General features: G+C 33.5%; 2 protein-coding genes across 4 annotated transcripts; both read left to right on the forward strand.

Moving 5' to 3' along the window:
- The first annotated feature begins 3,068 nt into the window (after positions 1–3,068).
- LOC111406248 (transcription termination factor MTERF9, chloroplastic) lies at positions 3,069–7,166 on the forward strand. 2 transcript variants are annotated; one of them, XM_023035553.1, is made up of 8 exons: positions 3,069–3,785; positions 4,122–4,259; positions 4,442–4,687; positions 5,306–5,419; positions 5,615–5,797; positions 5,940–5,985; positions 6,067–6,157; positions 6,665–7,166. In XM_023035553.1, exons 1-8 carry the CDS (start codon positions 3,144–3,146, stop codon positions 6,990–6,992), a joined length of 1,788 nt encoding a protein of 595 aa, XP_022891321.1. In that variant the 5' UTR covers positions 3,069–3,143; the 3' UTR covers positions 6,993–7,166. The 2 variants fall into 2 exon arrangements, with proteins under 2 accessions (XP_022891321.1, XP_022891320.1); XM_023035552.1 differs by having other exon boundaries at positions 3,070–3,785; positions 5,940–6,157.
- Positions 7,167–7,611: 445 nt separating this feature from the next.
- Positions 7,612–16,590, forward strand: LOC111406249. Of its 2 annotated transcripts, XM_023035554.1 has the most exons (14): positions 7,612–7,931; positions 8,033–8,070; positions 10,400–10,493; positions 10,779–10,884; positions 10,988–11,058; positions 12,129–12,198; positions 12,632–12,694; positions 13,012–13,083; positions 13,190–13,291; positions 13,485–13,559; positions 14,626–14,742; positions 15,041–15,157; positions 15,686–15,742; positions 16,317–16,590. In XM_023035554.1, exons 1-14 carry the CDS (start codon positions 7,687–7,689, stop codon positions 16,371–16,373), a joined length of 1,284 nt encoding a protein of 427 aa, XP_022891322.1. In that variant the 5' UTR covers positions 7,612–7,686; the 3' UTR covers positions 16,374–16,590. The 2 variants fall into 2 exon arrangements, with proteins under 2 accessions (XP_022891322.1, XP_022891323.1); XM_023035555.1 differs by lacking the exons at positions 15,686–15,742; positions 16,317–16,590 and having other exon boundaries at positions 15,028–15,157.
- The last annotated feature ends 7,037 nt before the right edge of the window (positions 16,591–23,627 follow it).

The raw sequence follows: 23,627 nt of genomic DNA on the forward strand, positions 1-23,627 counted from the left end.
AACCTTGTTGAACTAAAATTAAAAAAAAAAAAATTCTTCAATAGTGATTTGACATCGTCTCAACACGCATTCTTCAATAAAATAATATTATACGCAAATTTAAAACTTTTCTTAATTTCTTAACTACACATTTTTCATGAATATACTATTCAAAAATACATTTTCATTCCAATATTATAGCTCAAACAAGGGCATATATATATATATATATATATATATATATATATATATATTTGTTTTGTTCATATTACAAAAAAAAAAGCAAAAAAAAATTCTTTTTAATTCTTTTCTTTTTATGATAAAACATAATTTTTCAATTTTAATTAATAATATTATATATTCTTTATTTAATTTTTGTAACTTTATTTTATTTTATTTTTATTATATATTTCTTTAAAATTTCTTTTTTCTTCATATTATAAATAAATTTTTTTAATTTAAAATTCTTTTTAATTTTTACAATAAAATGCAATTTTTTAAATTTTAATTAAATAATTTTTAATTTTAATTTAATTTAAAAACTTTATAATAACTTTTTTTGTTTCTTTTTATTTTCGCCTGTAATTTTTTTGTTGTTTAATCTGTTAAATCATTTAGTTTCTTTCATGCTCAGACACATTGAGTACATCCTATACATGTATCATAAATCTTTACTGAATGTGACATTGGATCTATACTTTTTTTCTTGATTGAAAGCTGTTTCAGTGGAGGGGACGAAACGAAGGAGATCCAATTTACGGTTCCTTTGATTGTGTGCATTACAATTACTCAAAAAGAGCGGATCTGCAAGGTCTCAAATGAATTGACTTATTCGAAAAATGCCTTGTTCTTTGGAAGAACGAACGGATCTTGTAAAATTCCCAAGAAATTCTTCGATTTCTTCCGGAAGCGTATGATCATAAAAAGCGAACAAACTTTAAATTTCTCCAAAACTTGAGGAATTGGAGTTGAGAAAGGAGAAATTTTTTTTTACCACCATGGCACAAAGTGAACGGGACTATTTAAAAAAAAATTTTTAACAAAATAAATCTGAAACATTAAATGATTTATATTAAAAAAATGAGATTTTTTTTTAATATCAAAAATCTGGGTACGAGCAGTGCGTGTGGCTTTTTTTTTTTTTGGGGTCGGGGCGGGGGGTGGGGGTTTTTTTTTTTTTTTTTTTTTTAACATAATTCTAAGTTAAAAAGATTTCATTCTATATTTATCTCTTCCACGTGATTTTGATTTTAAGATCAATAAATCATTCATCCATGGAAAAGAAAAGACCCAATAAACATTTAGAGAGAAATTACAGGTAATTCGTGTGGTGAAATGGAGAACTAAAAAGGCAATAACGTGTAAAAATGGAGAAGATATAAAAAAGATATATGCGAATTGAGGAAGAGAGAAAATGTCATTGTAGCATGTTGGGAAAATAGTTGAACAGAAACGATGTCATTTTTGCTCACGAAAAAATGAAAAAAAAAATTACAGTGACATAAAATGAAAGAATTTACTATTAGGGCCTGTTTGATTGCCCAAGAATTTCCATGGTCCATTTTCCAACATTTGTGATGTTTGACAAGATAAATTTTCCATAGAAAACCATTTCCATGGACCTTGGCCACGAAGACATTTTCCACCATTTCATGGAATTTGAATTCTCACCATATTGGTGAGAATTCAAGTTCTATGTTACTGTAGCGGATTTTTATTTTTATTTTATTTTATTTTTTACAATAGAAACAAATTTTATCCCTAATTGTAAAAAAATATTTTCATTTAATTGACAATTTTTATGTAAAACAAAATCAAACGAACACCAAAATATAAATGATTTTTTGATTTTTTTTTTCGTTTTTTTTTGTTGGCAATGAAAACAAATTCTATGAACAATGGTAGAAGTTTATATCCCTTAAATTGACAATTTTCATGTAAAACAAAGTCAAACGAACATCAAAAAACACTTTATATTTCAACATTTTCCACGTGGAAAATTATACCAATCAAACACTATCAATTGAAAATTCCAAGGAAAATAATTTCTAAACAATTCAATTTCCTGAAATTCATTTTCTTTCCATCCAAATTCTACCTTTGAAATCAAATGGACCCTTAGAGGGTGTTCTCTTTGTGTTTCAGTTTTACGTTTTGAGTTTTGAATTCATTTTGAGTTTTGTGTTTTGAGTATTTGTTTTGAAATTGTTGAAAATGCGTTCTTTTTGTTAGTTTCTCAAAACAAAAAAAAATGAATTTTTTTTTGAAATTTTGAGAATCACCACCTCAAAAAAAAAAAAAAAATGTGTTTTCCGCGTTTTCAATTTTTTCAAGTTTTACATTGAAAATGTCCAAAACGACAAAAAAGTCGTTTTGTGTTTTTTCACAAATTTTTTTTCGTTTTTGAAAACAGGAAAGAGAACACGTTTTCATCGTTTTTGAAAAATCGAAAACAGAAAACGGTAAAGAGAACAAGGTCTTAATTTCTACATTAATTTAACATTCTCGAAAAATAAGGGGGTGTTCTCTTTGTGTTTCAGTTTTGTGTTTTGAGTTTTGAATTCATTTTGAGTTTTGTATTTTGAGTGTTTGTTTTGAAATTGTTGAAAATGCGTTCTTTTTGTTAGTTTCTCAAAACAAAAAAAAATAATTTTTTTTTTTAAATTTTGAGAATCACCTCAACACTACCTCAAAAAAAAAAAAAATTTATTTTTTATTTTTTTTTTTTAAATTTTGAGAATCACCACACTATCTCCTCAAAATTTTTTTTTTTAATTTTTAATTTTTTTTTAAATTTTGAGAATCACCCCACCCCCCCCTAAAAAAAAAAAAAAAAAAAGAAGTGTTTCCCGCGTTTTCAATTTTTTCAAGTTTTACACTGAAAACGCCCAAAACGACAAAAAAGTCGTTTTGTGTTTTCTTCACAAATTTTTTTTCGTTTTCGAAAACGTTTTCGAAAACGGGAAAGAGAATACGTTTTCATCGTTTTAAAAAATCGAAAACAGAAAACGACCCGAAAACGATAAAGAGAACAGGGCCTAAGTTGCTTGATGCTTACCTTGGGGTGATTTAACGGGTAACGGCAAAACTTGAAGAAGGGTTTTAGAGAGGGATAACAGAGTGAACGCTCAAAATTTTGGGGTGGTTCTAGGAACGAAAGAACTATGTGTTCTACTGCAAATACAATCGGGGCAATTCCTATTACTAATGTAAGAAATCGCTATAATTCTATTCTCTGTCCGTATAAATCTCCCGCCTGCGAATTTCCCCCCCAAAATTCAAGCCATATGTACGCTTTCAACGTGATACGCCCTCCAAATCAAATTCAGACGAAAGATACTGAAACCCGCTTCAATTCGGATCGAATTCTCGCCTATCAATCGTCACTTCGTTGTTCTAATAATGATAATTTAGAAGCGGAAGTGGAAGAAGAAGAAGAAGAAGCAAGAAATGCGGTGAGAGAGTATCTTGAAGAATATGGAGCTTCGAGGGAAGAGTCTGAGCAGATTTCATCGAGCTGTCCCAAGTATTTGAAAATGTTGATTGATAGTGTACGCGATTTGGACGAGTGGAATTCGTGGACTGCCGATTCTAGTGAAATTATCGCCAGCGATGCCGATTCTTGTGCTACTGGTACACCTAAACTAGAGTCGTTTAAGAAGAAGGTGTATGAGATGGCAAAGGGAAAAGGGGATAAAGGCATTCTTCCCTTTTTGGAGAGTCTTGGCCTCTCTCTGTCTTCTGCAACTTACTTAGCTGGTTACCTGTCTTCTCACTCCCACACGCTACCTCTCCTCATTCACAAGGTTTTTTTCTATCTCGTGGTTTGCAGGGATATACGCATACTAACTAAAATATTTCTATGGTTATCTAATTGGCTATCTGTGTAGTGGAAGTTATCCCCAATCGAAAAGGATGATATCCAAACGTATTTGATGTAATTGAAGTAAAACTTGACCTATGGGCCCTTTTCTTTTCTGGCAATATGAATGATACAAGTAATTGCCGTAATATCCACCACAGAATAGGGGCGGTTTCTTGTGAATGAACTCAATTTTGAAACCAAAACTTTGTACTTTAAACTCCATTTCTTGTTTTTAGTTTGAGAGAATGTAATCCCGTTCTGAATATTCTTGAAACAGGTTAAGTATGTCAAGGAAATATTCTTTTCTGACAGTGATGATAAAGGGCTCATTGGAAAAAATGCCCGACGGATGATGATGCACTTCTCTGCTTCTGCTGATGAGGATCTGCAACAAACTTTATCATTTTTTGAGAAGGTTAGCACGGTTAACTTCAAAAAGGCCATTGATTTAGCCTTATAAATGTCCACAACCTGTTTCTTTGGTATCTTCTTTGCTCATGGAACATCAGCTTCTGTTGAAAAATTGCAGTATACACATTAGCATAACTTTCCTCCTGTCCATGTCTCAAAAATTCAACATTTTCTTTTCTTTTATAGATTCAAGCAAGGCGTGGAGGTTTGAACCTTCTGGGTTGTGAAAATGCCTCTTTTCGACATCTTATCGAGTCATTTCCACGCCTACTGTTGCTACCTGTAGAATCTCACATGAAGCCCATGATGAATTTTTTAGAAGATATTGGAGTCCCTGGAGGGTGCACTAACAGAGTCCTCCTCTTATTCCCTCCCATTCTATTCTATAACATCGACAAGGACATCAGACCAAAACTCCTAGCTTTTGAGAAGGTATGATTTAACTGACTGTAATTTTTCACTGGCACCTGAGATTTGCAAATGCACAGTGCTTGCCTTGTACTATGCTTATTATGATGTTCGAGTTTGGACCTCATTTACAATTTTCATACCTTTCTCATTTAAGGGAAAGCACACAAAGAAACTGGACTTTAAGTTTGTAAGATTTCAAAAATTCAATATCCCTCACCTTCATCTCAATACATAAGAGAACTCGGATCGAAATGGTATTTATATGAGTGCTAAACTGACCCCATATCTTATTATTTCATGCAGATGGTGTCAGAACTTTAGAAAAGTTTAGGACAGTGATAGTCAAATCATTTTATTCCTTATATTTCTGTAGATGACTCTTCCAAAAATCCTAGGATTTGAGATAAAAAGAGTTTAGTCTATACATTTTATTGGAGTAGAGCCAATGGAGCTAGGAAACTTTTCTTCATAATGTTTTTGGAGTTAATGGAAGACAAATCTCAATATGGTTAGACTTTGCGTCTCTATTATTAGTTTCTGTAAATGAATATGCAATGTTGAACTTCTGCAAAATTATTATGTCATTCTCGAGATAACTTGCCTGGCAATATCTTACATTTCCAGAATCTTGCCTTCTAGGTGGGCGTACAGGATAATGATTCTGGCAAGATGCTGATCAAGTATCCTTGGATTCTTTCCTCTAGCATTCTGGAAAACTGTCAGAAAGTCCTTCATCTCTTTGATGAAGAGAAGGTACTGGTCTTCAGTGGAATGATTGACGTTCTTATCAGCATTTGCTATTCTTGTGGGATAACACCAGTGTCTTAAAGTTGTGCTGTCAAAGGCTAACCTGTGCAATTCAAATGTTCTGTAGTTTTAGTACAGGTATTTCTGCTTCTTTCCCAGTACTTCATCAGTAAATTGATATACGAGTAACATCCTTTCCAGGTGCCAAAAGCTTGTTCTTCTCTTGCCATTAGAAACTGGCCTCATCTGTTGGGCTGTTCGGTCAACAATCTGAAGATGATGGTAGATAAGTTCGGTGAACTGGGCATAAGAAGCAACAAGTTAGGTAAGGTTGTTGTTACAAGTCCGCAGCTACTACACTGCCGACCTCCAGAATTCCTCCAGGTTGGTATTTCTTGAGAAAATAAAGTTAATATCTTGATTCATGATGGTGTCCTATCTGACAACTTAAGCTTGTACCACTTAATTTTTTCCCACCTGTGCTTCTTTTATGCATCTTGATTCTATTCGTTGTCGATATGCCCAGGTGGTATCGTTCTTGAAAGACTTAGGACTCGTGGAGGAAGACATTAGTAGGATACTTTGTCGCTGTCCTGAAATATTTGCCACCAGCATTGACAGAACTCTAATGAAGAAACTTGAATTCCTTTCAGCCATTGGTGTTTCCAGAACTCATCTCCCAAGGGTTATCAGAAAATATCCAGAGCTTTTTGTCTGTGATGTCGACAGAGCATTACTTCCAAGGTAAATATCTACCTTCATATGGCATATAGATGTGCATCTTAACGCTTAATTTTAATAGGAAAAAGAAACCATCATTCCTCTCAACATCCCCCCATCCCAGCTGCTGATGCCACCATCAGCTGCGGGTTCTTTTCCCTTTTTCTTTGTATATAAAAGGTACAACCTTCTTTTTAATAAAATAATTGACATTTTAAAGGATTTTGGAATGGAATCATCAATAGGATGAATAGCAATTGAATTGAAAGGTTAAGGGTTTAAATATCCTAATGTAATGGTCGGGGACCAAACCGCTACAAGCGCTATAGTTTCAGGTCCAGTGCTGCAATTTTCTTTTAAATAAAGAATATGCAAGATTGTTTCTTACCACAAGTTAACACTGAATTACTCACCTGAGGAGCCTAAATATGGTGACAAATTTTTAACTAGTAACTACATTCAGTGTGAGAATAAGGCTGCATAACCAAATGATTGTTGCATGTTGTTAATGATACAGTTTTCTGCATGCAGAATGAAGTATCTAATGAAGATTGGACTGTCAAGGAGGGACATAGGGTTCATGGTTCGCAAATTCTCACCATTGCTAGGTTACAGCATCGAGGAAGTTTTGAGGCCAAAGCTTGAATTCCTAACAAAAACAATGAAAAAGCCATTAAGAGAGGTCGTCGACTACCCAAGATATTTCAGCTACTCACTGGAGAAGAAGATCAAGCCCAGATTTTGGCTTCTGAAGAGTATAAATATGGAATGTAGTTTGAAAGAGATGCTAGGTAAGAATGATGAGGAATTTGCAGCTGACTATATAGGTGTAGAACAGATGGTTGTTCCCCCTTCTTGAGCAATGGCTGTTGTATTTGGTACTCGAACGGTACTGCCATCAGCAGTTCCAACATGGTCTAAGACTGCTTAACATAGCATGGTATGGGTCGTTTTCATCGAGCTCTTTCAGACCTGAATTTATCTGATTTTGATGTAAGAACTTGCATCGATAGATCGAACAAGAGTTAAACTAGTCTCTCTCGTCAGTTTAGTTACGTATATATACTGTATTGTTAAGTTCATAATTTATCAAAATCAATTTTTTCATATCCTTCTATTTTCTTTCAGTTATAACTTATGAAGAATGAAATGTACAACTACATGTTTGGGTACGCTTACAAGATATACTTAAAAATAAATTTACTTACGCTTACAAGATATACTAATGGCTGCTATCAACTAATATTTTTGATGGATTAAAAATTCTTTTGAATTCAGGTGGCCCCAGTTGAGATTTAAAAATTATAAAATATATAATTGAGTGCTTTTTTTTTCTTTATAAATTAAAAGTTATAAATCAATATATAAATAACTTTAAAATAAAAATATTAAAATTTTTTTAAGGTAGAATAAATATCACAAAATTATAAAAGAAAGAAAAATATAAAAAGGATAAGTGAAAAATAATAGATGGTCCCTCCCAAATGTAAAGCGCATGCCTTATCTCCCCGCTATAAACCTCCGAGAGAGAAGAAACAGCCATAGGCATCATTATGTCATTTTCTACAAAATCTACGTGCATTAACAATCATCTCACCAATTCAATTTCATCTTCTTGTAGTTATCATAATCATAGCAGAAAATTGGTCTTCTCGTATGTCAGTTCAATTCCAAACTCAAAACTGGGAGCTGAGATTCGCGTACGATGCTCTGCTTCGAGTCCGAAACGTGGTTTTGGGCCGTCCTCTAAGAAATCCTCTGCACCTGTAAAGAAAGAGGAGAAGAAGAACACCAAAAGGTTGCCCACTTATCTAGTTCATTGTTTGTTCAACATTATGTGGGATACTGATCGTGCTTTTGCAAGATATTCATCTTCTTACTTGTTTATTGCATTTGCAGGCAATCAATCTCTCAGCAGTCGCCCACCCAATCTAATCGTAAGTTGTTCGACACTTAGAGCATGTTCGGCTAGGCTAGAAAGTTGACTTAGCTATCTATAATCTATATCTATACTATATTAATAGTGGCATGATGTGGAAATAATTTTTTTGTATGATTATACCCTAACTATACTTAAACTATTTCGATTGTGCCCTTTTGTTCCATTCAATTAATCTAAGGTACAAATTAATTCTTCAAATTCATGTAGCTTATTTTTAAGTTATTTAATTAATATAGTTGTAAATTAATTTTTTGAGTTCACTTACACTTATTTATGTTCAAAATTGATTTATTTAATCTATGGTCTAAATTCTTTCTTCAATTTTGTATCCAACCTTATGTCTAAATTATCAAGATCACATATAGATATTCATAAAGGACTATAAACTATTGATTAATTTTAACTTAAGTGACCTTCGTATTCATGTATGAATTTGAATTGTTATCATTACATCAATTTAGAAAACAATTAATCTTTGAAATGTATGAATTCATGAATATGATGAATTAAGCCCAGAACGGAGTTTCATAAAAAATTATTAACTAAACACGATCTCCAATTGTTCTAAATCGCATTTATAAAAGTTGTTTATAGTACTAAGAAGATTAAATGCCTGTGGTCTTTTAAAATTAGTGTGTAGTTCCCTTAAATCTACAATTGTCATAAGATACATTTTATAGTCATTTTAAAATATCATATTATCCCCTAAATGGGTAGGAATAGCAATTTTTTGTGCACTCTTATCCCACCGTTCAACAGAATCTCTCCAATAATTTATGCTTGCACATATGGTTCAAGACTCAAGTTCATTTTTTTTTATTTGCATATTAGGAATCTGGATTCTATGTTGGCTCCTGATTTTGTATATTAATTATTTATGTATTATACTAGAAGTACCCTCTTCTAATCTATCCATAACATGTTCCACAGCACATTACAGCTCATTTTTTCAAGCATTCCTTAAGGACTTTTTAAATTGGAGGAATATCCATCATTATATTTGCCTTTTTCATAAATCCTTATTCTGGTTCATTTCATTTCTTATCTTCTTCTTTTCTCTATTTTTATCCTATTGGCAGAACTCCTTTTATTCTCTTGCTTTCCAATATCATTAACAATTTATATATAAAACATAACTATCGTTTTAGATCGACTCAATATCTAAAGATAACATTCTTTCACACCAATGAAAAATATTAAAATTGTGCAACGCATGTATTAATATGACTAATAAGTAAAAAAAAGTAAGTTTTAAAACTAATGGTTTTTTTATTGGTAAATTTATAAATAAGTTACATATAGTAAGGTAAAAGTAAATTTTTTAGTACTTATAAGTAAGAAAAATGCATGTTATTCAAACATGTTTAGATACAAAATGTTACTCTTTCAATAACTTACCTTTTTTAAGNAGATACATTTTATAGTCATTTTAAAATATCATATTATCCCCTAAATGGGTAGGAATAGCAATTTTTTGTGCACTCTTATCCCATCGTTCAACAGAATCTGTCCAATAATTTATGCTTGCACATATGGTTCAAGACTTAAGTTCATTTTTTTTTATTTGCATATTAGGAATCTGGATTCTATGTTGGCCCCTGATTTTGTATATTAATTATTTATGTATTATACTAGAAGTACCCTCTTCTAATCTATCCATAACATGTTCCACAGCACATTACAGCTCATTTTTTCAAGCATTCCTTAAGGACTTTTTAAATTGGAGGAATATCCATCGTTATATTTGCCTTTTTCATAAATCCTTATTCTGGTTCATTTCATTTCTTATCTTCTTCTTTTCTCTATTTTTATCCTATTGGCAGAACTCCTTTTATTCTCTTGCTTTCCAATATCATTAACAATCTATATATAAAACATAACTATCGTTTTAGATCGACTCAATATCTAAATATAACATTCTTACACACTAATGAAAAATATTAAAATTGTGCAACGCATGTATTAATATGACTAATAAGTAAAAAAAAGTAAGTTTTAAAACTAATGGTTTTTTTTATTGGTAAATTTATAAAGAAGTTACATATAGTAAGGTAAAAGTAAATTTTTTAATACTTATAAGTAAGAAAAATGCATGTTATTCAAACATGTTTAGATACAAAATGTTACTCTTTCAATAACTTACCTTTTTTAAGTAAGAAATGTAAACTTAAGCTTATAGCTGAGATGGTTTATCTGAACATGAACCATTCCCATCCTAATAGGATCAAAGGTTTAAAGAATGTTTTTTTTTTTTTTTTTTTTTTTTTTCCATATCTATTGTTATGTTATATTCCCTGTATGATATATGGTCATCCTCTCTGCAGAGGCACGTAGCTTGAGTTCTCGAATTGATGGAAAGGCGAACATCATCTCCTCTGATGATCTTCAGTTCGAACAGCGGCTGCAAGCAATCAGAAAGTATGTCCTTTCACATATTGTGTTTTCTCCATTTTTCAGATTCTTGCATATTTCTATTGTCCACACTCTTACTTCCAAGCTTCAAATTGGAAACAATTAACGTACAACTTGGCAATATATTATACTTGGGATCCATATGTTTCTGTTGCATGACCTATTTACATTCACTACTCTTTCTTGTTTCGGCAGATGATTTTACATCTTTATATTATGTTTCTTTCTTTTATTGTCTTGTTGATTTTGAATTAATTATGGAACTGACTACAATCCTTATATATTTCTAAGGTTGGCACTTGAGCAGAAAAAATCAGAGGAGAAGAAACAATATGGTGTGATTGACTATGATGCTCCAGTGAAGACAGAGAGTAGCACAATTGGGCTGGGGACCAAGGTACATTGTTTCATCAGCTGATGCGTTCCTCTTAATGTATGATTAGGTTTCTCTGAATTGTACAGTTATCACTGATTCAACATTTTAGAATGGAATTGGATAGATTGGAGTCGGAGTTGCAGTCATTGTGTTTGGGTTGGTTTTTGCACTTGGAGATTTTCTTCCTTCTGGAAGGTATGAGTTAAGAATATGCAAGATTTCCCCCTTGTTTTAGTTCAGACTGCCTGGATTTTTGAATTCTTAATTATTTCCGTGTTTATTTGAAATTCACAACTAGACAATTTTATCATGGTCAAACTTTTGTATCATATACTGGCATTTTTAATGATGGATAAGCTCCCAAGTTTGTTTGGATGTGTTCTTTGAATTTTTGGTTCGATATTTATATTGTTACCACTTTGTTGCCTGGTCCTATTTTAGTTAGCTGATATATATTCCTCTTGCATGAGATCCCATTTTCATTTGTTGCAGGATGTATATAGTCGGGCTAAACAATAATTATTTTCTTCGAACGTGTCATGTTTCACTGTCTTTGTAGAGTCACTGGGCATCAGCTTCACTGGTTGCCACAATGCTTTGGCTTCCTAACTATTTTTTTGAATTCCTCCACACACCCACCCCCACCTTACTTTTGGGTCTTCTTGTCAACTGCTCCAACAAGGTGGTGTCTATCTTGTAATGATATCTAGTTGGTGGTGGGCATTATATTGTTGGATTTGTCCATAAATGCTTATGAGATGTTAGACTTCGTATGCTTTGTGATACTGAGTGTTGGCATGTTAAAGTAGAAGATATTCTTATGATGAAGAGCATGTTTGGCAGTGCTTTAAGGACAATGTGATCCCACTCTTACGATTTAGTTGAGGTAGACCAAAATTGAAATTGTGGTGAAATAATTTGATTTTGTTGAATTGTTCAGTATTGAACAATTACTTGAATGAAGTGAAGAAAAAGGAATCCTATGGGTAATTCCAAATAGATAAAGGCGTGTTTGGGAAGTGATTATTTACTATTTAAATTATAAATATATAGAAATGAGTGGTGGATAGTATTTGTGGGCTTGAGGGTTTCTAAACAGTTTATAAAATGAGCTTATACGCTTGGTTTGTTATTTCTTTTATCGAGAAAATGTCAAAGACACATATTTTATGCATCTGTTAATCGCCATGTCTTTATTTGCAAACTTCATTATCTTCAAACTTCTTGAAAACAATTTAACCCTGATCTGGCCCTATGTATTGCAGTGTGAGCCCCACGGAGGAAGCCGCGACCATCAGTAATAAAATTTCAGAAGAAGAGAGAGAAAATCTTCAGGTTCAATTATATCTTCGACTTTAAGCTGTGTCATGTTCTGATATTCATAAGTTAATGTAGTCTCCTACCGATGCTTTCTTTTAATTTGATTATCTGAAGTAGGGTCCTAAGAGTTCTTATGGTTCTCTTTGCCGAATTACCAATTAGACCTTATACCTTAAAGACACAAGTCTCCTCTTAAATTTTTCTTGACGAGAAACATCTGTAGTTCATTGAATGTGAAGTCTTTCCTGTCATATTGCATATATGAGAATCTATTCTTAATGAATTTAGGGACTGTTGTTTATTCATACAGTGTTTCTGCCTTTTTCTTTCACTCTCTCTAAAGAATATGGATAGTTCTTCCTTTCTTCCTTCTTGAATAACACTTACAGTTGTAATAGTAAAATGTCTCCTGCACATAAGCTTAGATTTGTAATTCTTCTTTGTACAGAAGAGGCTGCGGCAATTTGAAGAAACGCTTAATATGTCCCCAGAGGACCCAACTGCTCTTGAAGTGAGTCATAATGTGCTGCATGAACTAATATTTTTCTTGCTGTTAAAATTCATCGATTTTACCCATAATCAACATTCTAATAAAGACCATCGATACTTGGAAAATTTCTTATCATATGTGACTCACCCAAGTTGTTCCCACAAGAGAAAGGTTTTGCACAATTTGAATTCAGTTTCCTTCAATATTTTGGAAGAACTTCTCACAGCTTTATTCTTCAAATCGCCTGTTTGATTTCTATTAATACTGACAAGTTCAATAAAACCGGTCATGTGAGCACTAATGCTAGCTCCTTCAAATTCATTTGAGCCGTTTTGTAGGGGGCTGCGGTTACTTTAGCAGAACTGGGAGAGTATAAACGTGCTGCGACATTGCTCGAAAAATTGACTGAGGTCCATTTTGAAATTTCAACTGATCTTATTTGGATGATTATATAGCTTTTTTAAAGAATTTCAAGCGAGAGGCTTTTTTTCTAAATTGACTTACTTTAATCTGCAGAAGAAACCAGATGACCGTGATGCCTTTCGCTTGCTTGGTGAAGTTAAATATGCACTCAAAGATTATGAAGGGAGTGCTATTGCATATAGAAGTTCTGCAATGGTCAGTGTGCTATAGACCTTTTTGATTAATGGATAATATTGTCTATGCAATCTTGTTGCTAAAGGTTTTGACTTTCTCACTTGGGAATCCTATACTTATAATTTTGAACAGGCATTAGTACAACAATCATAGCATAACTTCCAGTTCCTAAGTTTGTGATATTGCTTTCATGGAAACCTTAATTTTCTTGCAGGCATCGAAAACTATTGATTTTGAAGTCTTACGTGGCCTTACAAACTCATTGCTGGCTGCAAAAAAGCCTGATGAGGTTGGTCAATATGCTGACAGATATCGCCATTTGCAAATGCTGTTTTGTCATTCAATTGCTTCTATTAAATTTCTTCTTTCGATATTCATTACTATCAACCAATATATTTTCCCTAGCAATTAGTTATATCCATCTGATGTTTGATTCTGAAGTGAGATTATCAAAGGTTCTCAGTCACAACGCCTTTGCCATGTGGTCTTGCACATTCCAATTGAGAAATATATTCACGACGAAAATTCATCATGAAATTTGTATATTTAACTAAAATATCTATGAGCTTTACATTCACTAACATATTTTAACACAAAGATTTGTGATTTCCTAATCCTGCAATGTGGACAGCGTGCCTTATCGGGTCAAGTGTTTTGGATTATCGCATTAATATGTGAATTCTTGCCAACAATTTTTTTCCTCGGTAACTTTGGAACAAAATAACTGAAGTTTTCTTTAGTATGTCTACATTATTTTCTAAATTTAATTCCATTTAAGACTTGTTGAGGTAACTAAACATACACGGTTCAGTTTGGTGCTATGGTTCATATTTTTGTAAACTTAGTTATTGGCTTGAAATGCTGCAAGAAGCTGGCATACAAATTATAAATGATTTTGAAGTGTTATTGTACTAATAATTTGTTGGCTTTGCTTACTTTTATTGCTTTATGCAGATGTACATAATGCTACATAAGTTCCTAAGCTAAGTAGCAATATTTCTTTCTCTTTGTTTCCATACGTACCTGGTTGTCATTTTGTACGATTCTTTCATTCTGATTTTTTTTTTTAATTGTTTGGATCACGTGGCTGACCCCAAATTAATTGGGGGAATACGCTTATTATTTCTATTTTCAACTTGGATCTTTGCATTAATGCAGTAATCTTCCCTTAAATAATAAAATGTGACTTATACAGCTTTATGTAATTTGGGCGCACTATGAAAGAATGCTAGTGATCTCTACATTATTTGTTTCATCCTTTTAGTATGTTTGTCTGTTCATTGTACTTCTCAGCTAGGAATACCATAAATAGTAGCATCTAATCAGTTACTCTATTCTGGTTTCTTCAATGGCAGGCTGTTCAATTGCTTTTGGCATCCCGAGATCGTCTAAATCAAGAAAAATCTTATGTCAATGCTGATATAACTATGAACAGTGCAACTAACACAAGAACTGAGATTGATCTTGTTCAAGTAAGTTTCGTTCCTATTGTGTCACTAATTTAAGCATAACCACGTAGTATATTTATTGACAATTTTTTCTCTTTTAAAAGTCAAAATCAACATAAAAGATGAATATGTTATTGTGGCATATTATCTTATCTGCTTTGCTGTTGAAGTTATGTTCTTTGACGTCAATCCATATTGTTTTGATGGCATCCATTGAAATTCTGACTTGATGTCCAAAGAAATATTTTATTTTGTTCATTTTTGCACAAATAGAATTGACAATTTAATAAGGTTTAAAATATATACAAGATTATGTTTTCAGGTTGATTTACTTCTTGGAAAAGCCTATTCAGATTGGGGTAAAATCAGCGATGCTGTATCGGTTTATGATCAGCTTATCTCTAGCCACCCTAATGATTTCCGGGGTTACTTAGCAAAGGTGTGTTCCGTAATCCTTTTTTCTCATACGTCATTCTATGGTTTATCTACATTTTTCCTTTGAAAATTCCTAAATTATGTTGCTATTTTGTACCGAATAACTCCCCTTTGAAATACAGAGTACCTACTTCAATAAAAGTTTTACTGATACCATAAGATAACAAGTAGACCGTGAGAAAACACTGTTTTGTAGTGAAGTTTTATGTTGGTTATCGACTTTTATTTGTTCTAAAGTAGTCACAAAATTTGCTTTTTGTTTCAGTTTGGCCACTTCGTTGAAATCCTTAGTTTTAAGAAAATGTCTGGCATTATTTAAGCAATGCAATATGCAAAAATGTTTGTTGGTAATGGAATCTTTAAGCTGTGAATTGCTCTCGGTTAAATCACATGAAAGAACTACCTGTATGCTTTAATCTGCTCCTTTCCTTGAACACACTGCTTCTCTTTCTTTATCTGGCCCGATCTGAAGTTTTAGGCTATTGTTTAAGGTGGAGAAAGCACTAAACATCGCTTTTATTTTATTTTGCAGGGGATTATTTTAAAAGAAAATGGAAATATTGGCGAGGCAGAAAGAATGTTTATACAGGTAAAAAGTTTTTTCTCCCTTGTCTATTTGCATTATAATAATCACAATGCAACTCAAAACAATTCTAAGATTGTGTGTCAATAGAGAAAAGACTTAATCTCTTTGAAAACATATTTGAATATTGGAGGGTTATGGTTTGTATCTTCAGTGCAATTTTCTCAAGTAAACTATCCTATTCCTCTTGGATTTTTTGCGAAAACTCGTGGTTGTTTTTGTAGAGGTTGTACTATGCTATATCCAGATTATACAAATTCGAGGATTTGAACCTCTTTCCTGTCCTGGAGATGTTCTCCGTGGCCAATGGTTGAATTGCAAGTGTCTCTGTCTCTGTCGTGTCATGAAAGGGGATACTAATTTTCTTAAAATTTCTTTCGCCTATGCACTCAATGCAAGAAATTTCTTTGGTTGATTTTTCATTCGGACCATATTTATGTTAAAGGGTTGTAATTTGTGTTCAAAATTTATGTTTTTGGTTGACTATGGTATACTCACACTGCTATTCATTTAGCATTAAATGTAAAGTATTTTGAAAATGTATCGATTGGGGCAACTAACATTTTGCTGTTGTGGGCAGGCTCGATTTTTTGCACCAGAAAATGCGAAGATACTCGTGGATAAATATTCACGATAACTACTAGTTGATGTGTATTTTTTGTCGTTAAGCAGTGTAATATAATGCTGATTTGATATATAAGCGATTTTTTCTATATAAAATTGTGTAAGATATACTTTTCAATGGATTAAATTGTTTTGATTTGCAACACTTAGGACAAGATTAGTCCGTTGTATCAGATGGGATTGCTATTTGATTTTCTTATTTAATTCTATCCAGTTATTGTTTTGACCTATCTTACCAAATTTGTCATTAATGTGTTAGCTAAGTTGTCAGTGGCCTTCATTTGGTTTCTTGTGGTTGGATGTATCTCTTCGTATTTTATCAGGCCCACTAAATTGGTATTACTAAAAGAGGGTCGCAAAAAGCTTAAATATGGTCCAAAAGACAGCAAGAGTTTGCAGTCCAAAGATAAATTACATAAAATCAGGTAATTAAACTTTTAAATTCATAATTCAGGAGGGAAGAAACTTTATACAAAAATTAGGTACCCACTACAAAATTTAAATTCCCCATCCCCGTCTCTAATGTCTTCTCTTGGTTCTCTCCTCTCTCAGCAGCCGACACCTCTCTCCTCTCTCAATAGTAGCGTTGTCGACATGGAAGAGAATCTTCGGCGCGACGGTGTTATTGTCGTACTCGACCCACGCTTCTCTATTTTGACCAGTCGGTGGCGATTTCTTCTATTTTGATCCATCTTCCTACCCATCCCTCTCTATTTTGGCCGGTCAATTGGCATCTTGCAGTGGCGCCGCGTGATGCAGCAGATCTTGTAGCGACATACGGCGAGGCGACGACAAGGGGTGTGAGCGCTGCTTCACTGCTCACAACGGCGACGATGACGACAAGAGGGTTTGCGATCTGTTGTCATGAACTTTGATATGTTCAAGAACCATAGCCATTTGTGATCTGCAGCCATAGTCAATGTGGTTGGTCTGTGATCTGCCAAAGAGGTGGTGTATTTTCTTGTGTGTTGATTATAGTCCTGTGGCTATGACTGTTTCCGGCCATGGTCGTGTTGGTGGTGGAGACGTTTGTAATGTGTTGTTGGTGTGTTTGGTAGTGGTGGAGGTGTTCTTGTGGATTCTGGCGACGGTAGATGTGTGGTGTTGGCAGTGGTGTTAGTGAGGCGTAGGTTGGTATTGTTAGTAGGTGGCGACGGACGTAGTTGGTGGTGGTTGTGGTTGTCCTAATTTTTGTTGGCATTTGATTTGATCTGGTGGTGACGATTTTATTGTTGGTGGTGGTGGTGCAGGGTGAGGGTGGATCGGGATTGGGCGTTGGATGTTTATGACCAAATATTTGGTTCCCTCTGTGACTGTGACCGTAAACTATGCCCTTAAAATTCAACCATTTATGACTAAAAAGTTTTTTGTGACCATCAAATTTGAAAATATCTAACATGTGACCTATTAATTTTTTGAATTTGTTACCAATGACATAAATTGTAACCTACAAAATTTTGATTTGTGACCTCGAACAGATCTTTGACCAATTAATTTTGTGATATGCGACCAGTAAATAAATTTGTGACCTATAATTGTGAACATGTGACCATTAATTATATAATTGTGATTTTATTATCATTATTTAATAAATATTTTTAATTAATTAGTTAAATCCTATTTTTGCATTAATGAAATTTGTAACCTGAATTTTGAGTTATGCATACTTAAAAGTCTAATTTGTGAACTCTTCCCTACAAAAGAATATCTAAAGGTCCACACAAATTTCCACCAACAAGCAGCCCAACACGAATCCAATACCAAATAACAGGAAAAAGAAAAAGAAAAAAAATAAAAAGAAAAATTTTCAAATGTTAAGAGTGAAATTTTGCTAAGTCATTGATATGAGTTCGAGACTCCTCTGCGAGGAAATGGAAAAGTACATAGGAGATGGAAAAGTTTGTAGGTCGCATTGGTACAGTTATTTAGATTTTTTACTTGCTCAATGGGAGTCTAGGCTAATAAGCATTTTTCTTATATTTGAGGGTTTTCTCAAACTTATAAGTTGGTCAAATAAATTCTTTATTCACACACTTCGTATGATCTACAATTTTATCCACTTTTATTCACAAATTTCATAGCACCCACTACTTGTAATCTACAAAAAAAGTTTACAAAACATACACTTTCTATTGCTTCTGAGTTTCTTAAGTTTGTGTTGCTAGTAAATAAATGAAAAGGTTACTGGATTTGAGACTACCATATGTTAGTCAATTAAGTTTGTTTTGTTGCTGTCTAATAGCTTTATTCATGGATGGTCCTTCATAAAACGAATGTCGATTACCTGTTTGGTATAAGAAATAAAATTGGATAGTAGTTGATAAGACGCCACCCACCAAGCAAGGACTTTAGCATTTCTATTGACAGAAAATAGTTCTTGCATTAAATATGAGAGCTAGTTTTGATGTATACGAGTATATTTGTTGGAACGTTTATGCCGTAAATATATCAATGCCAATGTTTAGATTTTCGAGGTCAAAAAGGTAGTCTACATTCGTACAATTCTAATGTAGGGATGTCAACGAGCCGAAACTTGAGGCTCGAGCTTGACTCGGTTAAAATTCTCGAGCTTTTTTTGGGGCCCAAGCCGGCCTGAGCAAAAGCTCGCCCAAAAATTTTAGGCTCGACCCGAGCTTTCGGCTCGGGTCGAAAACTGGCCCATTTTCTCTCTCTCTCTCTTTCATTTTTTTTTTTAAGCTGTTGCCTTTTTAAGGCAGTGTTTGCTGTCTTTCAAGGCAGCATTTTACTGCCATAAAGTGTTTTTTTTATAATAAATAATAAAGGCTCATGGGCCGGTTTGGGCAAAGCCCGTGTCCCAAAAATGGGGCTCGGCTGGCTTTTCGTGGGCTGAGCGATAGGCGGCCCGAGCCAATAAGCCTGATTGACATCCCTACGCTAATGCATGACCTCTTTGTTAAATTTTTCTTCACTTTGCATCTCCTTTGATTTGTGGTTCTATGCTTTCTTGTCCTAATGAACTTCAGGAGCCAAAATAATTCCATCTTTCATATATGAAGTAATTTTACTATTCTTGCTTTTAAAAGGAAAATTTGCACTATTGACCCTCAACTTATTGTTTAAGCAATAAGTTGGTCTCTAACATTTCATTATAGTTGTGTAATTAAACTTCAATTAAAAAAATTGATTAAGCCCATGTCCTCCCCCTCCCCCTCCCCCCCCCCAACAAATATCTAAAAATTGAAATTCAACCACATATTTTATGGAATCCACAACTTTTATCAACTTTTCAATTCCACATTTCACAATTTTTAATTAAAATTTACAATTTTTTTTATTAAAAATTACAAGAAATCTAATTTTTATCCAAAACAAACAATGGTCTAAGTCTTCGTTCAATGTCCACTTGATTTTCACATGTCTAAGCTAGGTTTTGTTTCTCAATTGAGGTCAATGGTTAAAAAATTGGATGTAGTCATACTTACATGTGAGTCACATGATTCAATGGAGAATTAAAGAGTTTTCGCTATGTGGATTAACTTGCTTCTTTTTAAATGGTGAAAATTATTTTGCTATTCGGACAAGATGTTGAAAGCAATAGTGCAATTTTCCTTTTTAGAAAATCTTAACTTTAATCAATTTAAATCAAACAATTAATAGTATGAAGATAATATGTACGAGCACTCAATAGTTTAGCTATTTTTTAAATATTAAATTGCTATAATGGGGCTAGATTCCAAAGCCTAGCTTGCCCCAGAGAATATTGAACCAGCTGTTCAGAAATACCATACCATTTTTTGTGTTCACAAGTGAAAAATTAGTTTTTCTTATTCTGGCTGATGGTTAAGTTTCATCTGTTTCATCCCCAAATTACAATGAGCACATAGACTCGAGTGCCAATTCCTCTACATCTTCGACAAGATCACGAGTTCATTTATGTGAACGCAAAACAATATCGAGCAATATTGAGGCGCTGATAATACTGTGCCAAGCTTGAGTCTCTCAACAAATTGTCGAGAGTTAGGAGGGTTAGTAAATTGTAGTTTCAACTCTATTTCCTATTTATCAAATCAAGATTAGTAGTGTCAGTCATGATAGGTCAGCATAGCTCTATTGCAAAGATATCCGACCTACTATTATTTTTTGGCCCATAAACCTATTTCGAGATAGGAAAGCCGATATACAACAATACATCATTATTGTTTTGAATTTCTTTGTGGGTCATAGGGCAACCACGATGAGTGCACACTTTGAAACCACTAATCAAGGTTTGTACATATGCACTGAATGTTGAAATTCCGTAATTTTTTTACATTATGTTGTAGCCTTATCTACATGAATCTCGCCATCTTCATTCTTTACATAGGGCTAGAGGATCAGGTGGACACTTTCTCACTACAAGGAAACTCCAAGAATCTAAACCCAATTCTACGACTAGCGGACAAGACACCCCATTTGGGAATCGCCTCCAAATGACCATAAAAACTACGAAATGTGAAGTTCATCGTATAGAAGTTTACAAGGATGGTAATTCCACCAAATATAAAAGTTCATCCAGCAATGATGATTTTCTCGGCCAACAAGAATTCCGGTTATGTCTCTATTGTTCACATATTCAGGGCCAGTCCTGTTATCTTCGGGGCTCGAGGCGAAGTCTATAAATTAGGCCCCTCCCCACGAAATTAACGTAAATGCAAAATTCAATGGTATATCTTGCATCCTATTGCTAACTTAAAACTTAACATTAAAACAACAAATAAATATATTATTTCAACTATATATTATGCAACCTAATGCCCAATGATTAACCTAAAAGAAATTACGAAATATCTCAATCATTTCACAATTAGAGTTTTTAATATAGTTACTACGCGCGCCTGTACAATTGTCGATCATATAATAACCAACCATATAAGTCAACTGGATCGCCATTATATAAGCCGACAAGGTTTCAAACATTTCTAACATATTTAATAACAAGTTAGGGCAAGCCATTGCTAATTTGAAAAGTAGAATTTTAACGAAAATTATGGAATCGCACCCTTGAGAATTCCACCGTCACAACTCATAAGCTCGAAATATTGCTACCTTATGCCAGTCAGGGACGCTAAATAATAAATAGATATCAAACGTTGCAGGTTCAAGTAGGACACACATTTTTGGATCAATATGTGTTGAACAAATTCCCATTTTCTATTTTGCAAATCCAATAACATTTTTGATTATTTACGAAAAAATTTGAGCATTATGAATTTATAGAAGCAATACAAAATTAAAATGACATCTAGACTCCATAGCTGTCCCAAAAAATTTGTGACCTTGTCTTGTTGAAATTAAAATGGGTCATCGGTCGCACTGTCACATGTAGGAGGGAAAACGAATGAAAAACCAAAGTTTCCTTTAACTCCCTAAACCCTCAAAAAAAAATAATAATAATAATAAATAAATAAATATATATAGAGTTCTGGGCCAAAGGCGTAGGCCTCAATTGCCTCGGGCCAGACTGGCTATGCACATATTGGTGGGTTGAAAATGGAGGTACGATTCAACACTATTTCATCGCACCTGAGTGAGAGATGAGATTTCAAGATCCCATTAAAGGTACTTCGGTGCGTTATGATACGTAATATATAGTCTATGTTTTCAAACAAGCCAATTATTCTCGTTTAGATATGATTGTTGATGAGAAGGGGAGTCATCCTTGGCTTTATTAGCTATAGTTGGAATGCTATGAATATTGTCTACGCTTTGGATCTTTAATAAAGTTGTGCGTGTGGAAATCTTTAATAGTTTAATTCTAGATAGTCTTATTTAATTTAGTATTAGAACAATTAATCATCTCGAGTTCAAGTTTTATCATCATTCAATAGTGCATGACACCACAAAAGATACACGACTCCAATTCCAACATATTTGACACTTTATATTATGTAAACGCACATATACTATAGAGATAACATGGATAAGCACCATATATTGACTTTCTAGCTTGCTTCTAATTAAATTCATCTAATAGTATTGATACTAAATTGTCACTACATCTTCTTACTGATCGCTGCAATCTATCTAAACTAATAAAAGACCCTAATTTGAAGCTCAGCATGTACAATTGACACTACAAAAGATATGCAAGCCCTCGATGCTAACATAATAGGTATTGGTACGTATAATTGTATAATCGTATACTTACAATGCATTGATTAGAAGAATTAACGTGGATAAAAACTGCATTATCGAGTGTTTTAAACTTGCAGGAATATACGAGCACGTGCACACATACTTAGATTTTGTAACTCTGGATGCCAAAAGGCCCTCAAATGATCTCCTACGATTGAAGTTTCTTCCTTTATTTATATAATACTAGTCGATGCCACGTGCGTTGCACGATTATTGTATTTAATATGTCTTTATTAGCGTGATGTAGAGATTTTTGTTTTCTTGTCATAATCCTAACATGCTTTTGAAGTTTGAATTAAGTTTTTTGGCATGAATTTTCTCTGACAATTAGTAAAAATTAGATTTAAAATTGTGAAAATATAAGTAAAAGATAATTTATAATTTTATGGGAGTCCCACACGTGATCGTGCGGAGTCCGCACCAATTTGGGGACTCCACACCAATTTCGTGCGGAGTCCCACACAATTCGTGCAGAGTCCCTGCACAGACTCCACACCAATTTCGTGTGTGCGAGGACTTCACACCAATTCCGTGCGGGGACTTCGCACCAATTTCGTGCGGGGAAGTCCTCGCACAGTCACCAAGATTGCTACAAGAAGCCATACTCCACGGGTTCTAGGTGTTTGCATGCTCAAAGTGATTAAGAGAACTAATATCATCAAAATTCAGCAAAAATGAGAATATTTATTTATATAGGCAAGGGATGGAAAATGGAAATAACTTCCTAAAAAATGAAATGTAGAGCCATAAACATTGAAAAAAACACGCAACATATAATCATATTGTGCTGCTGGCTCATTTTCAATTAATTACTACCAAAAAGTTTAGCAACGGGAATTCTATAGGCACAGATAGAGATTCATATCGTCTACCCAATCATCTTACTATGCTCTGCTATAGCTTAAACTTATAGCTAAAAACTTAACAGAAACCATTTGCAACTATTAACTAAAATAACAAAACCCATTATACTTGGAACAATTCAATCATTTTTACCAAACTTATATGCTTGAACTAATCATTCATTGATTTCTTGCTAATTTCTTTAGTCCTACATTTTCCTACTTCTGGTGTCAAACCATAGCCTAAAAAATTAATCTATATTTCTTATGGCCAAAAATTCAATATAAAA

This window comes from Olea europaea, chromosome 12 (genome assembly GCF_002742605.1).
Source record: "Olea europaea var. sylvestris chromosome 12, O_europaea_v1, whole genome shotgun sequence".
NCBI classification, from domain to species: Eukaryota; Viridiplantae; Streptophyta; class Magnoliopsida; order Lamiales; family Oleaceae; genus Olea; species Olea europaea.

Excerpts from the sequence above, each read along its gene's own strand:
- LOC111406248 (XM_023035552.1), top strand. The coding sequence starts at position 3,144 with ATGTGTTCTACTGCAAATACAATCGGGGCAATTCCTATTACTAATGTA. Across the intron at positions 5,798-5,939 it reads GACCTCCAGAATTCCTCCAG|GTGGTATCGTTCTTGAAAGA; the intron begins GTTGGTATTTCT and ends CGATATGCCCAG. Across the intron at positions 6,158-6,664 it reads GACAGAGCATTACTTCCAAG|AATGAAGTATCTAATGAAGA; the intron begins GTAAATATCTAC and ends TTCTGCATGCAG.
- LOC111406249 (XM_023035554.1), top strand. The coding sequence starts at position 7,687 with ATGTCATTTTCTACAAAATCTACGTGCATTAACAATCATCTCACCAAT. Across the intron at positions 14,743-15,040 it reads CTGAGATTGATCTTGTTCAA|GTTGATTTACTTCTTGGAAA; the intron begins GTAAGTTTCGTT and ends TTATGTTTTCAG. Across the intron at positions 15,743-16,316 it reads CAGAAAGAATGTTTATACAG|GCTCGATTTTTTGCACCAGA; the intron begins GTAAAAAGTTTT and ends TGTTGTGGGCAG.